This window comes from Arabidopsis lyrata, assembly GCF_000004255.2.
Source record: "Arabidopsis lyrata subsp. lyrata unplaced genomic scaffold ARALYscaffold_5, whole genome shotgun sequence".
Classification (NCBI taxonomy): domain Eukaryota; kingdom Viridiplantae; phylum Streptophyta; class Magnoliopsida; order Brassicales; family Brassicaceae; genus Arabidopsis; species Arabidopsis lyrata.
Genome location: NW_003302551.1, coordinates 16,976,305 through 16,995,518, shown reverse-complemented (window position 1 = coordinate 16,995,518; position 19,214 = coordinate 16,976,305). Strand labels below are relative to the sequence as shown.

The following is a 19,214-nucleotide window of genomic DNA, read 5'->3' as shown; positions in this document are numbered from 1 at the left end:
TTGTCCAAACTATATATATGTAAATTACATTGTGTGTGGAAATGTGATATGTTCTGCATTCTTACTTGAGTTGAATTTGAATTGCTGTACATTTGTAGAAATGCAAATTTGTGTACAAGTCAGAACCGGTTAAATTGACCCGGTTGCCGCCGGATTTAATTCGTTGAAAGTAATGTACCGGATTTGGTTATCTCCCGGTTTATTCCAAATAGTAGTTCGGTAAACAGCTTCGATTGGGTTCGTTTCTTCAGAGTTCAGAATCTCGTTGGGACTTGGGAGGGACGAAGATCTCGTTGCCTCTAAGCCATGGATCGTCGTAATCGTGGCTCTTCTTCTTCCGCTACTTCTAGGGTTTCGAATACGTATGGGAATCGCCAGACCTCTGATAACCCGAGGACTGGATCCGGCGGCGGAGCTAGTGATTCCTTACGGAGAAGATCCGATGCACCACCCAAACGAAACAATGACGAAGACGAATCAAACTATAAGGAAGGAGATCCTGCTGACGTTTCCTTCATCATAGGAACTTGTTCTTCTATGTGCCCAGGTAATCATCGAACTATGGTAGCTGCAGATAAATTTCTAATTGACCTGAGATTCCGCCAAAATTCAACCCTTTCCTGCACCTAAATTGAATTTGATCTAGTGCTTAGGTCGATTCAGAGTTTTATTCATGGGTGATGATGTTGATTCATAACGAAATTGTCTTTTGCTAGGAGTTTAGGTAAAAGTTACACTTGAAGCAGCAAATAGAGTGTGTATAGCTTCATCTAATGAGTTGTTTTTGGTATCAATAGAGAGGGAAAGAGTCACAAGGGAACGCCTGCGTGATCTTTCAGTGTTTGAGAGGCTTTATGGAAACCCCTCAAAATCATCCACAGATCTAGCTGTCAAAAAGGTACTAATTTGGGAAACTTTCACCTTCAGCTGAGGCGTTAGCTTTCAATATTTGACACTGAGCTGAGAGAAATTGTGATTGATAGGAATTTGATGTTGAAGTTCGTCATTTATGCAAATTAGAATCCATAACTTGATTCTACAGAATTATTTCTTTCTGAATGGTCAAGATGAATAGTTTGTATTACTCATTTTTTGTCAGATACGAAAGGCAGTTATACTCTCTTTCTGTGTTCTTGCTAGTTTTGTAGAACTCTTTCAGCAGCGGATGTTCAGGCATCGGATGTAAGACCGCTCCCAGTTTTAGAAGAAACCCTAACATACCTTCTAAGTTTGCTTGACTCCAGGGAGCACCCGTTTGAAGTGGTTCATGATTTTATTTTCGATAGGACAAGGTCTATTAGACAAGATCTTAGCATCCAGAATCTAGCCAATGAGAGAGTGATCTACCTTTACGAGGAAATGGTATGGTGACTTGTTTCTTACTGCTACTTTTCTCCCTGGTTCGGTAAATGGGTTACACTGAACATGTCTATCCTTTGTCGTCACAATTGCTTTCCTTGGGTTTTGTTGAAAGTTGTTATTTGATATTTGATAATTCATCAGTTTGTTTTATTTTCTGAAGGGTTCCATTGATGTTATTATTATTATTGACTCCCGAATGGCTTCTCTAACAGGTTAAATTTCATGTCATATCTCACAAGAGGCTTCAGAGTTGTAGTGGTACAAGTATTAGCTCAATGCATCACTTGAACATGGAGCAACTAGCAAAAACTCTTACCTCTTTGTATAATATATATGATGCAAATAGGAAACCGGATTATATCTACGAAAATGAAGCCGAGTTCCGCTCATTCTATGTGCTGCTTCATCTCAATTCCAGTAGTGGAGTGATGGTTGTTTCTCTGTTTTCTTTATCCTTATTGATTTGTTACCATGTCACCTTCTTTTTGCCATTAATATAAAACATTTGAGATTTTAATCTGCAGGGGGAACCGCTGTCTCTATGGTTTCGCAAGTTAACTTTTGCTTTAGTAAAATCCAAGGAAATATGTTTTGTACGAAATCTTTTAAGGTAGTGTTATGCTGTTCAATCATTTGCGTATGAGATATTTAATTTGAACAAAATTTAGGAAATTTGAAGTAAAGTATGATGATACCCTGTCTTTTCTCTGTATTTTTCTTCCAGATTATATCGGATGGGCAATTACAAGAACTTCTTAAGTAGAACAGCTTCTGAGGCGACATACTTACAGTATTGCATAAGTGAACCTTATATTAGAGAGGTGAGCTTGCATGGATATAAATATATAGTTATGTCCTTCCAGCTCTCAGGGATAGTCTTTATGGCACTTTAATCGGTAGCGGCTAATGTAATATGAAATGACAATAAGCATGAGAAAGATGATGTAGAGTAAGTTTGGACTAGAAGGAAATTAGATAGTGACATGGATTCATATATGGGTGGGTATAAAGTGCAGATACATGGAATGATATATGCAGTAAATTGTTCAATTATGTTGATCATTTGCTTAATGTTTTCATGGTAAAAGATGCGATCAGTCGCTGTCCAATACATAAACAATGTTTGCTACAAGCTTCAACCTTATCCTCTCTTGCGGTTATCTCAGAACCTGCTGATGAAGGTAATATAATACACCTATGACTAAAGGACCCCTTACTTTTCTATTTTCATACTGTTGGTAAACTTGAAATATCATAAGTCAACTTTGTATATTTCAGGAGTTGGATGTTGAATCTCTATGCCATGAGTGTGGTCTTGAGACATGTACTGATCCTGATGGGTTCACTGTGTTACCTGCGAAGCAGTCAACCTTTCGTAATCCAGAGGACAAGTTCAAAGTTTATGATTTGATTGGAATTGAACGGATTGAAAAGTAGTTTTGAACCTCTGGTTTGTTGTTTATGTGTAAATGCTTCATACTCTCTTCTTATAAGAAGAAATTGAATTTCTAAAACACCAAAGTTATATGATCTTAGCAATCAAATAGTATAATGTGTTTTTTTTGCTCTTCTAACCATGTCTGTTGCATCCTTTTGAACCTTGATGTCAAAGATTTTTCTATATTTCAAGTAGTCAAGAATTATTCCTAAATATTTATTTGATATTAATCTAGAGTTAGTGGTAATTTTGACGAGGTAATTCAATTTTAATCTAGAGTTCATCGCAGTTTTAAAACTTGATTTATGTGTTGAGAAAAATAGCAATTTTTAAGTAAAGTACTAAAGTCTATTTAATCAAATCATAATCCAGAACAAGCGTTTTCTTAAATTGGCCAGTGACCCAAATTCTTAAATATAGTGCAAAAACCGAAGGCCCAATTCAATCCACACATATCCTTCAAATCTTTCTTTCTTAGTTTCTTTTGACTGAGAGAAAACAAAAGAAAAAAAAAAACTTATCGGAAAAAAAGAAGAAGCTATCAATCAATAGATCATTGATTGATTGCAGAGAAGCCGCGAAAGAGACAATCTCCAAATCTCCATCTCCAATTCAGGTCGTTTATCCATCTCTCTCTAATGAGCAACTTCCGAAACGCTCTTCTCAATTTCTCTCTGAAATTTCACTCTCTCGAGAAGAATGTTGTCATTCGATTAGCTTCTTCTATGTTCGATTTCAGCTGTTTTATGGATTTAGTTTAGCTAGAGAATCTATTTCGAATTTGGGGAAGCAATTGTAGTGATTTTGGGTTTGAATTTTTCTTTTGAGGTGCAGGGTTGTTGTTACCTTCACGAATGACGACTTCTGTTTGCCCTTTCTCGAAAGCTGCTCGTCCTGACGATGCTTCCACTCGAAAACAAGGCGATACTGCGGCATCTGGTTGCCCTTTTTCTAAAGCTGCTCGTCCCGACGATGCTTCTGCTCGAAAACAAGGCGAAATTACGGCTTCTGGTTGCCCTTTTTCTAAAGCTGCTCGTCCTGACGATGCCTCTGCACGAAAGCAAGACGAAATTGCAAGTAATGGATGTCCCGAACACGAAGGAAAATTGAATAAGGACTCTACTGATTCTGCAACTGTGCCTGCCAAGTGCCCCTTTGGTTATGACTCTCAAACATTCAAGCTTGGGCCTTTTAGCTGTATGCTATGTCAAGCACTTCTATATGAGAGCAGTAGATGTGTACCTTGCACACATGTGTTTTGCAAGTAAGCCTTACTTTTTTCGTTTGTGTTCAATTAGTAAGTTCTAGTTGCTCAGCCACTTTGTGTAAATGCTTTTTCCTTTTTCGTTCTTGCTCTTAAATAATTGTGATTGGATCTACTTTTATTGAACTTTTTTGTGTTTCTTGAAATCAGAGTGTGCGTATCACGGTTTAATGACTGCCCTCTTTGCGGTGCTGACATTGAAAGTATTGAAGTTGATGAAAACCTTCAAAAGATGGTTGATCAATTTATTGAAGGCCATGCTAGAATCAAGAGATCTGTCGTCAATGGAACAGAAAAAGAAGAGATTGAAAATGATAACAAAAAAGTGATTTACGCTGATGTTTCCATGGAAAGAGGTTCTTTCTTGGTGCAACAAGCTATGAGGGTGAGTTCTGTCTCTAAATTTTGTTCACCTAACCGATGGGGTTATTCTCTTTTCACCACTTACATTTGTTATGATGTCCTGCTGTGACTTCTTGTTCCTATTCAACCTGTATGCGCAGGCATTTAGTGCCCAAAATTATGAAAGTGCTAAATCAAGGTTGGCAATGTGTACCGAGGATATTCGGGATCAACTAGGGAGGGAGGGCAATACACCAGAGTTGTGTTCACAGCTTGGTGCAGTCCTTGGCATGCTTGGTGACTGTAGGTATGATATTGTCTTCTTTTTTTTGTCCCAAGTTGTTTATTTCTAAGATCTATACATTCTCGAGTTTCCGTGAACAAATAAGATTAAGGAAAGAACGGTGCTTACGAATTTGGTCACCAATATGATCTTTTATGATCCCGCTGCCACCTTACTATTCCATTGATCAGACTGATTATAGCCTCTTTGTTGTTCATATTGATTTTTTAAATTTTGAGTTCCTCAAGTATGTGGCCCTTCCTTGGCAGTTTCCTCAATTGATAGTTTCTCAAGTCGACTGGTTGTTGCTTTCATCTTGCTTAGAGTGCGCATAGCATTTGGGGAAATACTAAAACAAGTTCTTTCTCGTTTGAACTAGATTCTGGTTTTTAGATGGACCCTGTCTACATCAATGGCTGGAAATATATTTGTATATTCAGATTTTTCTGTATCCTCTTATCATTTGCATACATCTTTCTCTGTGGTTCAATCACCTCGTTCAGAATAAATGGAAAGGAGAAGCAACAGTACATGCTTGGTTCGGAAAACCTTCTTTATACATAATCAATTTCTCCTCCTGAAATGTGTTTATTAGGCCAAAATGTTTGATCTTCTGTTTGGTTTGTTGAAATCTTTCTTTTTCCGGGACTTAAGTTTGATGGTTAAATTATTTTTTGTTATTGTTGCAGCCGAGCGATGGGAGACTCAAGCTCTGCAGTCAAGCATTTTGAAGAGAGTGTTGAATTCCTTATGAAACTGCCGTTGAATGATTTGGAGGTTATAGCACATTGGTTCTTGTTATATTTTGATTTTGCAAACTTTTTACCATTTTGTTAACAATTTTATCTTAACTTGCAGATTACACATACACTTTCTGTCTCACTCAATAAAATAGGAGATCTTAAATATTATGACGAAGATCTACAAGCTGCAAGGTCGTATTATGATAGAGCTTTAAATGTCAGACGTGATGCAATGAAGCATCACCCAAATGCTCCTTCACAAGTATGCCCTCATACAATCTGTTTTTGCTCTTCTTTGTTTTGTCCCAATGTTTGGTTAGCTGAACTGGCTACTCTTAGTCGCCATATACATTTCAAGGTCTCGTAGAAAGATATCTGTTGTTAGTTAAGTTATTGACTTATTGTAGCATTCATGAAGGCTTCTTTGTAGATCGTAAGCTCTCACTCTAGAGGCAGAAAGCGTTTCTTGATGTGATTGTTACATCTTGATGTTCATTTGGGTCCAGGCAAAATGAATTCAAAAGCATTAAAAGATGTAGAGATTAACATAAGGTGCTAGTGGATCAAGGATCTGAAATAAGATGTTGAGTGAATAGAGTATAGTTGTTCTCAATGTGTTCAAGCGGGTTTCTTGGTCCACTCTTGCCATTTTGCTTATTTGTTACTTTACCATGAATTTTCAGAGAAATTCTCTAAATACTGTCCTAGGTTTTATTCAAGTCATTTGCTATTTTGTTGCCTGGGTCGCACTGAGGTTTAAGTAACTGACGTGTTGGCGTGGCAGTATACTTGGATGAGGTATCATTTAGTTCTGGTGATAAAGTTACTGTCTTGTGGATAACTATAATTAGATTTACATGCATTGTAATGGGTTTATTGTGTTAGTTGGAAATCTTCTCTTTGGTTTTCTTATTTGTTACTCGATTGATTGCATAGAGAAATTGTAACTGAAAGATAGCTAGCAAGGTCTGTCTGGAAGTAGAGATTGATTTTGCTTGTTATTTCTACATTTTTTCTGTAGATTCTGGATGTGGCAGTTTCCTTAGCCAAAGTTGCGGATATAGACAGGACTCTACAAAATGAAGTTGCAGCAACAGATGGTTTCAAGGAAGGCATGAAACTGCTGGAATCTTTGAAACTGGACTCTGAAGATTCTGCTCTCGAGCAACGAGTAAGATTCTAGCACGACTCCCTTTTTTTGTATCTTATCCAAAGCTGCTAAATGTCAGTAAAACTTTATCTGACAATGTAATTTTAACATGCATGCAGCGGCTCTCTGTGCTGGAGTTCCTTAAGAAGCAAGTAGAGAAGCCTGAACAGTATGCAGAAACTGCACTCTAAATCGATGCATGCTTATGTACGTATATATATATATATATATAGAAATTATACCTAAGCTCTCCTCTGTGGCATTTTGCTGAATAAAAGAACGAGAAAGCAAAAAATGTTGTATTTGCGCTCAAGGGACAAAGAAACAGAGTGGTCTGTATGTTGTGAATTGTGATGGTTTCACTGCACTAGCCTTGCAATTGCAATGTTAAGCATGATTGTACTTTATGCACTTAAATTATAAATTAAGATATCTTGAGTGCCTAACAGAGAGTGAGGGAATGATTAACAGGGAAGATTAAAATTGTTCAATTTTCTCTTCTTTGGAAACATACATACTAAGAATCCATGGATGAATTTATTTATTAGCATTCTAGATATCACAGGAACAGAACAACAACAATTAGTTCATAAGGGATCTTGGGAATAAAGAAACATACTAATTAAGATAAAAGCATTACAACAGTACTCTCCCAGTCTAAAGTACTGATGATAAAGATGATGGTGATAGAGATGATGAGGATGTTAATGAGAAACGCGGCGGCATAGGAACCACGGGACCCCCACCCTACTAGTAAAGGGAAAACGGAAGTGACTCAAGCAGCTCCATGCATGACGTGGACTCTGTTAGAACGAACGTGCCTTTGGTCATATTTTTTTTTTAACAAACCTTCATTTAAACGATGGAACCCGAATTACATAGTGCGTCATAAGATCAAACACCTGCTACACGAAATAAAAGAAAAGAACAACAGAGCACATTAAGAGTGAAAAAGGCGAAACCATGAAGCAAGAAACGAGTTTCCATGAGGTCCAATTCGTTGAGCTCTAGTTAAGGGATCCAAATGACATCTGATGAGATTCTTGATTTCCACTATTAGAGCAATCGCAGGCCGAGAGACAGAGTTATGAAGCTGGAGTTTCTTTCTCTCCAAATAAAGTACATCGCAGCTTGATAGGCAATTCGAAGAATCGTGAAGCCTATTCCTTATGCCTCTCCCATCCTCTGAAAGCAATCCTTTTATATCCACCTCCAAGATTTGCTCTCTCTCTTTTTTTTTTTTTTTTTTTTTTCTGTTAAGGGCCCTTCTTTATCAATGTAGGTGATGGAATCACCAAACGTAAGGCTATGCTTTTTCACCACATGGGCTGGAATCGACTGCACAAAAAATAACCACCACAAAATGTAAAGAACATATTTAAAGTAAAAGAAACAGGAGATGAATCTTAAGTCTTTTACCAGCTTATAAATATTGATCTTGATTCTTGAGGGTCGTCGAAAAGTGTGGATTAGTTACAGATCCAATGTTCGAGTTCCTTGCAAAAAGCGGGTATTGGAGAAGAGACATAGACAGTGGAAGAAGAAGCAGCATGGTGCGTGGACGAGAGCGAAGTTGGAGCTGCAATCTTGAAAGGGGATGAAGTTGGATCGACTGGAATGTTCTCTGCTGGAACACCTTTTCCGACAATGACGACAGTTTTAGCATTGGGGAATCCCTGAACAGACGGCGGCAATGGGGATATACGATCAATGAGGTGAGATGCAATTACATATCGAACTTGTATAACACATCATGAAGTTTTAGATTTTACATCTCTCAGCTACTACTATAATTGAGCAATTAGTTTGGAACAACAACTAAAATCAGTAGATTTTATCAATCATAATCAGTCTCAAAACATTCCATTAAATAGAGTTAAGAGTTTGACAATGCTCCAATCATGTTCATCCAGATGAGTTTGACAAATTTGCTTAAATTTTAAAAACTCATTTAGATGAATGGATGTTGTTCATTTTTTGCACTAAAAAAACATCATTTCTCATATTCATCTATATGAATCATCTGAATGAGCAAACGAACAGGGCCTTGGTTAGAATCGTGCCTAAATAAGAAGACCGGATGCAGTATCATAAAAAAAAACTCAAAATAATAATAAAGAATTAGAGTAAAAAATAAAATAAAAATATTTTTTGAAAGGTAAATGTCTTTTTTCATAAGATCATTAACCAAATTTTCAAAATCAATATTTTATAACCTTTTTGTGAATTACAAAGATAGTCAAAACATCAATGATAAAGAAAAGTTTAAATCCATAGATAATATAATGAGAAATGGTCTCCAATAGCCTTAAATGAAGTTTTTGTGACAAAAATAGCATCTCCTAGTTTATTTGATAAAAATAGCACTCATTTATTTTTAATTTAATAAATTTAACAAAACAAAGAGAAGGGAAAAAGCATTCCACGATAACTGTCGTCACTCCACGATAAGGCGACGGACGGAGACGATTTCAGGTGATAGCTGCCGGCGACGGAGAGAGCTGCCGGCGACGAAGAGATCTGCCGGCGACGGAGAGATCTGCCGGCGACGGAGAGATATGCCGGCGACGGAGAAAGCTTCACCTATTTTCGAACTTCAAACTGGTCTAAATAGATCTTTCACCAATTTTTTCTTCTTCTTCTTTCCCAATCGTGTTGACGAAATTAGGCGTTTATTGTTGAATTATGGCTTTCTATTGTGGAATTAGGCAAATTGTAGGTGCGTTCATTGATTCAGCACAAAGAATTCTGATGTGTCATTGTTCATCTCTTTCCTTTTTCATTGTTGGGCTTGATTGAGGAAAGATCATGCGTTTGGAGCTATGTCGATCTAAGATTGTAACAGATTTGTATCTCGTGATCTCTAGTCATGTCCTTGTTTTTGTTTATATGGTTTTTAGAGTTGATTAAATCTTGTTGGTGAATTAAAGTTTGGATGATGAAGACGAAGTTTGCATATGCGAGGAACTTGACGATTTGGTACTTGGAGAACTTGAGGTAAGCAACCAAAACTTCTTATCTCCATGCATTACCATTAATCTTATAAGTTAGCATCTATGTGACATTTATGCAGGCTGAAGAAGGCACTAGAATGAACATCTCAGTTTCTGTGCCACCAAGTGATATATGTTCAACGCCTGAAAAAGGACAGGACAATTATTCATTATTTTTGCCTCCTGCTCGAGATTCTGATGTGATTCCTATAGGAAGTTCACATTCAACGGCTGCACATAAAAATCATAAGGTAAAATCTCAATTTCATAGGTTTTAGGAAAGATACATTTAATTTTAGGATGACCTTCCTAAATAATGCAATATACAAATATGATCCGAACTAGTCGTCTTTTTTTTTTTCAATTTGAATTGTTTATTCATATGCCTATCTATTTTTCGGTTTGTCGGACCTCATCCTTCAGTTGGAACTTCTTCTATCTCTGCTGCACATGAAAACCATAAGGTAAAAACTCAATTTCATAGGTTTTAGGAAGGAAACATTTAGGTTTAGGATGATTTTCCTAAATACTGCAATATACATATATGATCAGTTTCTAGCTGTCTTTTTAAAATTGTAACTCTTTTTCATATGCCTATCTATTTTGTGTTTATAGGAACCTCATCTTTCAATTGGAACTTCTTTTATCTCTGCTGCAAATGAAAACCAGAAGGTAAAAACTCAATTTCAAAGGTTTTAGGAAGGATACATTTAGTTTTAGGATGACCTTCCTAAATACTGCAATATACAGATATGATCCGTTTCTAGTCGTCTTTTTTTTCAATTTTAACTCTTTGTTCATATGCCTATCTATTTTTGTGTTTGTAGGAACCTCATCCATCAGTCGGAACTTCTTCCATCTCTGTGCCATATAGTGATACATGTTCAACGGCTGAAAAGGGAATAGGCAATAAGTCATTGGATTTGCTTCCTGCTCCAGATCGTAGTCCGATTCCTATAGGCGGTGTACATTCAACACAAGGTGCTGATGATATATATGTTAATAAATAACTCATGAACAAGGCTGAGTTAATGCAGAAGATGAGGACATGGGAATTGGAGTATAAGTTTTAGTTTAGGTCTCGATGGTCTAACAAAGAGAGAGTGGTTTTGGTATATGTAGATGATAAATATACTTGGAGGATGCATGCAATGAGGGTAGACTCTTCTGATTTCTTTGTGGTGAAAAGTATTGTCATGAGCACTCATGTGATACTACACACAGAAAAGGAAATCATAGGCAAGCTACTGCGAAGTTTTAAAATCTCTTTTTATGTCATGATGTGTTTCGTGTTTCATAGAAATATATACGTTCGTTTGTATAAGATCTTATAATTAGAAGGTTGGCTCACTGGTTACATGTTCTATTACAAAAACAATAGGTCCCGGTTTTGAATCTTGGTGGAAAAAACTATACAGCTTTTTTTTTTAGGGAAGGCCTTCCTGAATATGTATATATCATTCCTGAATTTTGGGAAACTCTTCCTGGATTTCAAAAATTGTTTACTTTTGCATAGTTTGCCTCATATTAATCACAAATTACACATTTTTTTAAGGTCAATGATCTATAAAATCTCTTTTTATGTCATGATGTGTTTCGTGTTTCATAGAAATATATACGTTCGTTTGTACAAGATCTTACAATTAGACGCTTGGCTCGCTGGTTACATGTTCTATTACAAAAATAATAGGTCCCAGTTTCGAATCTTGGTGGAAGTAACTATTACAGTTTTTTTTTTAGGGAAGGCCTTCCTGAATTTGTATATATCCTTCCTAAATATTTGGAAACTCTTCCTGAATTTCAAAATTTTTTTACTTTTGCATAGTTTGCCTCAAATCTTTAACAAATTGCACAGTTAAGATGCAAAGGATATGCTGAGAGCATACAACTGAGTGGATAATCTGTTGGAAACATATGGTATCTGACAAAATACCATACATTGAATATCTAAAAAAACATAAATAGAAACAGATGATACTTTTCTAGTTCAGAACCATCAGAGAAGTAACAAAACAGTCTAAAACGGCTTCACAAGCATCATACATCCAATAAAGAAACATAGTCGTCCTAAGAAATCTTAACACACTCATTGAAGATATCCACAGCCAACTTGTTTCTGATGTCTTCTGAATCTATATCACACAGCTTGGAGAAATCTTCAATTCTCTTATTCTCTGAAACTCTGTAGCAGAGAGGATGCGTTGTACTTTATCGATATACTCATATCGTGCACATTGATTTATCCTAACATCTGAATTTGGCTGATGTCCTATACTTTACAGAAGCTTTGGTAGTGTGACATCAATTGGAAATGAATCTTCCATTTTCCTACAATTAAAACTAAAGGAAATCAGTAAACAAATATATTCAGGGAAGACCTTCCCGAATTAATATAAGTCCTTTCCGAATCAGGAAAACCTTCCCGAATTACTATAAGTCCTTCCCGAATCAAGAAGACCATTCTAGAATACAAACTAAAACAACTCTATCCAGCAAAGAGAACAGACAATAACACTACAGAAACAAGTAAATAATGTTTATTCATATCTTCATATCACAAACTTGAATCTATAACTATGTGACGATATATCTCTCAATTTGTGACAAAACTAAACTCATCTAAAGTGATAAACTAATCTGATGGAAACTAAGATTCACAAAAGCCTAAATCTCATTCATGAGCTAAAATCTCAACCATTAAGAACGAAACATATTAAACTATCAAATGTTAAATTCAGTTCAATCTACAAGAATTAGAAACTAAAAACAGGACACTACACTATAAACTAGAAAACAATGGCGACAGAGAAGACATCATAAACACCCACCACCGCCTCCTTGGAAGAAGCAGAAGGTGAAAACATGAAAGAAGGTGGGGTTTTTCATTGAAACAGTGAAAATTATAAAAGTCACTATAAAAGTCAACACTCTCCACTAATTCACACTTTCCACAATAAAAGTCACTGCTTTGAACTAAAACCCCACCCACCATTATTGTTTTCATTACCTTGTCCACAAGAACACTAAAAAAAACTCACGAAACTGTTACTACAACATTACTGTATTTTTTTCTAGATTCTGAATACATTCCCAAGAACTAGAAGAGAATCATAGTAATCAAATCTAACAACTGAAAGATACAATGACATATACTATAGTCAATACACAAGAAGAAACCACGGGAAGAAGAAGACTAAGAACATGAAAACTGAGATTGATTACAAATTTTTTTTTTATCAATTTCAACTTATCACAGAGAGATGACTAAAGACTAGAAACTCTCCCGTATGAAGTTCAAAAGCAATAAGGATTCAACTTTTTGTAAAAGACCCACAAAAACCAAATCGTTGGAGACGATTCAAAACACCAAAAAGAAGAGAAATTGAAATACAAGAAGAGATAATAAGAACTTACAGGAAACCCTAGAACACGATGAAGCAGAGAGAAAAGAGGAGAATCAGTGAAAATTGGGTTGGCGAAACAGAAAGGAACAGAGAGTTGGCGAAACAAAGAGGAAACCGTGAAGAATTGGCGAAACAGAGAGGAACCGTGAAGGATTCCGGCAGAGGGGTTCGAGATTCCGGCGGAGGCGACGAGATCGTTGGTCGAAGATGAGAGAAGACGAGAATTTTGGGTGCGACGGAGGCGTTTAGGGTTAGTCTCTCAAATTTTCTATTTTCTGTTTTAATTAATGTTTAATTAAAACTTTTGGGTGCTATTTCTGGAATTTATGTAATATGGGACTATTTTTAGAAGAAAAAACTTTTTTGGGGCCATTTGTGTAAATTGCCCTAATATAATAGAAGAAATGGTTGAAATATCAAGCCCTTGGAGTGTCATTACCTAATTGTTTTATTTCAGTATTTCCTTTTAATTTTTTTACTACGATTACTAATGTCGAAAAAAATCTCGCTAACTCAATTTACTAACATCACGTTTAGAAGTTAAGGAAAATAATAGACTAAGCATTTACGTTTCTATGGTAAAATTTTATTTTAAAATTGCATTAAAGACAAATTAATAAGCTATTGAATGTGACGGGAGGCTAAAGTTTCAAATTGCCTAACGTAGGCAAGGCCTGCTTGGTTTATAGACGAAATACGGTGTAATCACCATGTATCCGCCGAAATCTTTGATCTGCCGAAGAAGATCAGCGTTTTCTTCCAGACGTAGATATCTCGAGTATAGAGCTAAGTATGAACAATTCTTGGGAGGTTGAACTTCTCTTATTCACTCCATCTTAACTAGCCAATCAAAATTTACTATGTAATCTAATTAAACAAACCAAAACCATTACTATTATCTTAAAAAAATATTAATTCATTAAAAATTCTTAAATTGAGTTAATTGTAAAATCTAAATCCTAACCATTATTTTATAAAACCAAACCGAGATCTAATTTTATTTAATTATAAAATATAAACCCTAACCACTCTTTTATAAATCCAAACCGACATATAATTTTGGTTTATTGTAAAATCTAAACCCTAAACCTTATTTATAAATCCAAATTAACATATAGTTTCGTTTAATTGTAAAATCTAAACCCTAATCACTCTTTTATAAACTCAAACCATCATATAATTTTGTTTAAGTATAAAATCTAAGTTCTAATCCTCATTTATAAACCCAAGTCAAAATATTATTTTGTTTAATTGTAAAATTTAAATCTTAATCCATCTATATAAATTCGAACCGACATATAATTAACCCCGTTTAATTGTTAAATCTAAACTCAAACTCTTATTTATAAACACAAACCTAACTTTGTTTAATTAAAAGTATACATATTTTGTTTCCTTAATTCATTTTATTTTCTGATTTTAATTTTGATTTCTTTTTAAATATAGTATTACATGACATATTGTTATAATTAAGGGAGAGTGAATAAGATGAGAAAATTTGCTCGAGAAAAATGTCGAGAGAGATGAAAATTTTATGGAGCGCGTTTCTCTGTTTTTAATGTGGGGTTTGATCAATGCTCTTAAATCTGACCCGGAAAGCTTTTCGGGTCATCGGGTTTCTGGATCGACCCGAATGGGGAAATTTCTTTTAGCACACATGTACAAATCTCGCCTCCGGACGACGACGGAGACAGTCAGATAAAAATTATTAGGGTTTCAGAATTATAGAATTTTCTCTTCAATTCGAGCCAGTGAATTGCTGCCGCCTCCTCAAGTCAGTTCCTTTCTTAGTGAGAATTGAGAATTTTGCAATGGAATTTTTCTTGTATCCTGTAATGGCTGATTAAATTAACTGCGAATCGTGGTTCGTCACTTTCTTCATTGTCGTTATTTTAATGTTTTTTTTTCTTCCAAATCCTGATACTTGTTGTTTCGCTTTTGTCACTGTTGCTAGGCTGATCTTGACAAGCATCTTTCTTGGCTGATTCAAGGTATTGTATGTAACTCCACCTCTAAACATGTTCTGTTTCTCTTACGTTCTTAAACCCTGTTGCAAGAATGCTTTCTTAGATTACTAGAAGCCCATGAATTCCATCAACTAGTGCTAGACCAAGCAATAGCGTCGTCTAGAGAACCAAATTTGAATCAATTCTGATGATATTGTTCGGCCTGATCAACAAAATTAATTTCTGCCCTTTTTGTCCACTGAATTTTGATTTATTTTAATTAGGTTTTGTGTGCTGTCTGGTTGTGTAGTGGACATGGGGGCTCTTGCCCAGGTTGTTCCGTGGATACCCGAAGACGACCTGCTGCTAAAGAATGCCGTCGAGGTGAGCTCCCATAATCATTGAGTTTGGTTACATTTCAGTTTTTCATTATTTTGCTACCGGAAGTGGAAGATATTCTTTTGTCCCAATGTTGGATTGTGCCATGGGTTTGTTCTCAATTGAGGGTTAGGCATTATTTGTCTGAATTTCCAGTCCTTTCACACGTTTTATGTAGTTCAATGGTTATGTAGTTTTCGTATTCTACCATGCTTGTTTGCAGAGCTTTATTAATTTGCTTAAATGGAAGTAGTTGGAACATTAATGGTTATCAATTCTGTGACTCTCACATTGTTTCTGGGCTTTGTTCTTCGTAGTTTCTTGTACCTATATTTGATTTTCGTACTCTTCATCTATTAATATTGTATTGGTTGCATTCATTCCTTCTTTTTTTTTTGTCTTGAGGTGACTTGAATTTTTGAGACAAAAGGTTGGTTACAGATATCAAGAAATAGTTGAATTATCAGGGCAACTTTTTGTTTGATCCTGTTAACATCTTAAGCCAGTGTTATATGCGCTATAGTATGAAGTATTATGGGAAACCAATTTACGCTATCTCGATGAGCCAAGCTGTAATTGTTGTTCTACAAAAATTTATACCGTTTAGCTAATTAGTTGTTGTGTGATCACTGATATCAGAGCTGTATGTATCATGCTTCTCTCCACCTGGAAAAGGACTGTCAAATATTTTTCATTAATTCTGTTTTCTGTTTATGAGGAGAACATAATACGATTGAAAAAATATTCTTTTTGTCTTGTTACTGATGGCTCATCAATCACCACACGGTAAATAATTATGTTCATTGCTTCTCTCATATAGCATTATATATCAAGCTAGGCTAGCCAAAAAGTTCCTCTACTAAATGAGTGCTTCTGGATGTATTGCGTGTTTCTTCATTCCGCTTGTCTGGTATTCTAGCAATTAAGTGAACCAGAATCCTTAATTTATTTGCAGGCCGGTGCTTCTTTGGAATCGCTTGCTAAAGGTGCTGTGCAGTTTTCTAGAAGATTTTCTATCAGAGAACTGCAAGATCGATGGCATGCACTGCTTTATGATCCAGTAGTTTCTGCCGAGGCGGCTTTTCGGATGACTGAGCTTGAACGTACTAACCCTAATTTTCCTACAAAGTTTGGTAGAACTGGATATTCAAAAGAGAACAAAAGCTCATCTAGGAAGAGGAATGCTGAAAGGCTCAGAAGTACTTATCATTCCTTGCGGAAGAAATTTCGGACTGAGCCATTTAATTCCTTGGATCTAGGTTTCCTCGTACCACCAAATGATAGCCATTTCATGGATAATGGTGATGCAACACATCTTGGTCTTGAGGACTCTCACATGGATATTATCCACAACGCGTTTCCAGAAATCTTGGCTGAAGGCGGTTGCGTGACAACTCATGTTGTGCTGGAAGATGATTTACAGAGAAAGATTCCTTACGTAGGAGGAGAAAATCTCACATTCACTGAACATGCAGGTCCATCAGGATGTGATGTGGTTCATCAAGATTCCGAGCAGAAACTAGAGAATACTGTTCACGAGGAAATAACCACAATGGCTAGCACTGATTTCCTGGCACAGCTTTCAACTTCTCTTTTCGAAGAAGACGTGGAACCGTTCATGGAAGTAGATGGCAAAGAAGTTGACAAGTCATATTATGATGGTCTTAGCTCACTGTTGGTGAACTCAACAAATGATACAAATCGCGAGGCTTTTCCTAACTCCACCGAGCAAGATCCTTCCATTGCACCAACTCATTCAGGAGATGCAACTCTGGATGATCATGTGATGCTTGAGCTAGATGGTACAATTGCAATTGCATCTGCTTTAGATCCTCATCCTGAGATTGTTGGGGGTGTAATCTGCTGTTTATTAAACCAAGAGGATCCTGATATTCCGTGTAATGATGACATTTTCCTATCCAACAACTCCCATCCAATGTCAGTTTCTTCCTTAGCCCGGCGGAACTTTAAGGATACCAATAATCCATTAACTACATGTGTTAGAGACCTCTCCGTCAGTAAGGAAAAAAGTGAGGGATATTCACTCCAGACTCTAAAGAAAAACCCAGGACGTTTACAGGGGTCTACTCAAGGAAAGCCAGAGATGGGCCAACCAAGTCAAGCTAGCAAATTCAGGGCATCGACTAGTGCTGAGTTAAAGAATATTGTAGCTCCTGGTGGTTCTACCTGTGCTGGGTCTGCACAGGCATGCTCTAATACTCTGCTTTCTACTGGTACCGGTGCAAAAGATGGAAAGAAAGAAACTGCTAGTGGAACACTCTTTGTCGGTTCTGATGGCCATGGCAGCTATCAGGAGAAGGATAGTGAAAACTGTAAAGAGAAAAATGTTGTACCACCTGTTAATGAATCGCCACATGCTAAAAATACTGCTGATGGCTTGATAGAGATTACAGACCCTGAGCTGGAGATCACTCGTGCAGAAGCAGAAGTAGAAGCGCATGTTTGTGAGAGTGATGAGGACTTACCCAATTATTCTGACATTGAGGCTATGGTAACTCTTGACTTCCATCTTTATTCTTGTGTTATGGTTCCATGATAAACACCTAATCAATAACACTCTTTTTGATTTCAGATACTTGACATGGACTTGGAACCTGATGATCAAGATAATTTTGATCTCGAAGGTAATTGAGCATCCCTTCTCGTTCAGTGGAACTCACGTTTCTTTCTATCTATCTACATTTTTGGAAAATGAAAGCTTTTAGTATGTGAATCAGGAATATATTCTGTATTTGGCTCACAAAAGTCATTACATGCCACAATTATGTGGGGAACCTTTTCCATGGGTAGCGCAAGAGATGTTATAAGAGGTTTAAGGCTTGTGTATAATTCCGTAAAATGTTTTCACTTGCAGTTGCCAAGTATCAGAGCCAGGACATGAAAAGAACAATCATAAGACTTGAGCAGGCTGCTTATTCATATATGCAAAGAGCCATTGCTTCCCGTGGTGCATTAGCTGTTTTATATGGTAGATATTCAAAACACTACATCAAGAAGCCTGAGGTATTATTAGCTTATTCGTTTAAGTATATTCCTTGTATGATTTGATAAGCTTCTTAAGAATTACAGTAGCACTTGTTTATACCGGGGTTCTTTTTTCTTAACATAGGTTTTGGTGGGTAGATCAACAGAAGACCTCGCCGTGGACATTGATTTGGGAAGAGAAAAGCGGGGTAGCAAAATATCTCGACGACAGGTAGGTCAATAGTAGATACTTCTATTTCTATTTCGGTCTTTGAGTTGTGTGAGAAGCAGCAGCTCAGGATCTGTAACGGTTGTTGTGTGTGTGTTTTTTTCCTTTTTTGGTTACTGAATGCAGGCAATCATACGGCTGGGTGATGATGGGTCGTTTCATATGAAAAATCTGGGGAAGTATTCAATATCAGTAAATGAGAAGGAAGTAGATCCTGGACAGAGTTTGATCCTCAAATCCGATTGTCTAGTTGAGGTTTGATCCTGGATACTCTTTTATGATCATTACTTACGCTTCTAGGTCCGTACTTATTCCCGAGATATATATGGTTGTGCGCAGATTCGGGGAATGCCTTTCATATTTGAAACAAACCAAAGTCGCATGCAAGAGTACCTGAAGAGAACAGGGAAACTGAACTGAGACCAGAACAAGAGTGCGTGTTGTTTGTGTAGATGAATGATGCACCTCTTGTGTAATGTACCTTAGCCATAGGAACACGTCTTGTAGATCTTTTATTACATTTTTAGTTCGCATCATGCATAGTTGACCCTGTTTTAAAGCGTTGAAACGAAAATACAAGTCTCTTGTAACTGAACTTCTTAGGTTTTAAGCGAAGAATGATTGTTCTTGTGTTTGGCTTGTGAAGTTGATACAAGAGTTCTTTGGATACCCTATCAATGTAAGGGATTGGTTTCCA

The 19,214-nt window shown here is 36.5% G+C and overlaps 4 protein-coding genes and 1 long non-coding RNA gene across 11 annotated transcripts; 4 read left to right on the top strand and 1 right to left on the bottom strand.

Moving 5' to 3' along the window:
• Positions 1 to 225: 225 nt before the first annotated feature.
• On the top strand, positions 226 to 3,013 carry LOC9314042 (SAC3 family protein C). Of its 2 annotated transcripts, none has more exons than XM_021026328.1 (8): positions 226 to 547; positions 798 to 898; positions 1,141 to 1,362; positions 1,575 to 1,793; positions 1,887 to 1,972; positions 2,087 to 2,183; positions 2,451 to 2,543; positions 2,627 to 3,013. In XM_021026328.1, the coding sequence occupies exons 1-8, from the start codon at positions 307 to 309 to the stop codon at positions 2,771 to 2,773; spliced, it is 1,206 nt and encodes a 401-aa protein (XP_020881987.1). In that variant the 5' UTR covers positions 226 to 306; the 3' UTR covers positions 2,774 to 3,013. The 2 variants fall into 2 exon arrangements, with proteins under 2 accessions (XP_020881987.1, XP_002877974.1); XM_002877928.2 differs by having other exon boundaries at positions 230 to 547; positions 2,641 to 3,013.
• A 274-nt stretch (positions 3,014 to 3,287) lies between these two features.
• Positions 3,288 to 6,949, top strand: LOC9314041. The gene is made up of 8 exons (XM_021025334.1): positions 3,288 to 3,416; positions 3,635 to 4,064; positions 4,215 to 4,449; positions 4,568 to 4,713; positions 5,379 to 5,466; positions 5,548 to 5,694; positions 6,454 to 6,603; positions 6,702 to 6,949. Exons 2-8 carry the CDS (start codon positions 3,655 to 3,657, stop codon positions 6,771 to 6,773), a joined length of 1,248 nt encoding a protein of 415 aa, XP_020880993.1. The 5' UTR covers positions 3,288 to 3,416; positions 3,635 to 3,654; the 3' UTR covers positions 6,774 to 6,949.
• Positions 6,950 to 7,097: 148 nt separating this feature from the next.
• On the bottom strand, positions 7,098 to 7,628 carry LOC110228329. Its single transcript, XR_002331853.1, has 2 exons — positions 7,545 to 7,628; positions 7,098 to 7,431 (listed from the first exon to the last, which is right to left on the bottom strand). It is a non-coding gene; the product is annotated as an uncharacterized LOC110228329 (long non-coding RNA).
• A 594-nt stretch (positions 7,629 to 8,222) lies between these two features.
• Positions 8,223 to 11,005, top strand: LOC9314040. 3 transcript variants are annotated; one of them, XM_021025335.1, is made up of 5 exons: positions 8,223 to 8,297; positions 9,513 to 9,579; positions 9,656 to 9,826; positions 10,191 to 10,247; positions 10,403 to 11,005. In XM_021025335.1, exons 1-5 carry the CDS (start codon positions 8,293 to 8,295, stop codon positions 10,583 to 10,585), a joined length of 483 nt encoding a protein of 160 aa, XP_020880994.1. In that variant the 5' UTR covers positions 8,223 to 8,292; the 3' UTR covers positions 10,586 to 11,005. The 3 variants fall into 3 exon arrangements, with proteins under 3 accessions (XP_020880994.1, XP_020880995.1, XP_020880996.1); XM_021025336.1 differs by lacking the exon at positions 8,223 to 8,297 and adding an exon at positions 9,013 to 9,186; XM_021025337.1 differs by lacking the exon at positions 8,223 to 8,297 and adding an exon at positions 9,196 to 9,301.
• Positions 11,006 to 14,639: 3,634 nt separating this feature from the next.
• LOC9314039 lies at positions 14,640 to 19,214 on the top strand. 4 transcript variants are annotated; one of them, XM_021025573.1, is made up of 9 exons: positions 14,640 to 14,843; positions 14,934 to 14,970; positions 15,236 to 15,309; positions 16,259 to 17,815; positions 17,897 to 17,948; positions 18,179 to 18,327; positions 18,434 to 18,520; positions 18,644 to 18,772; positions 18,857 to 19,214. In XM_021025573.1, exons 3-9 carry the CDS (start codon positions 15,241 to 15,243, stop codon positions 18,935 to 18,937), a joined length of 2,124 nt encoding a protein of 707 aa, XP_020881232.1. In that variant the 5' UTR covers positions 14,640 to 14,843; positions 14,934 to 14,970; positions 15,236 to 15,240; the 3' UTR covers positions 18,938 to 19,214. The 4 variants fall into 4 exon arrangements, with proteins under 4 accessions (XP_020881232.1, XP_002877971.1, XP_020881233.1 ...); XM_002877925.2 differs by having other exon boundaries at positions 15,210 to 15,309; XM_021025574.1 differs by having other exon boundaries at positions 14,934 to 14,975.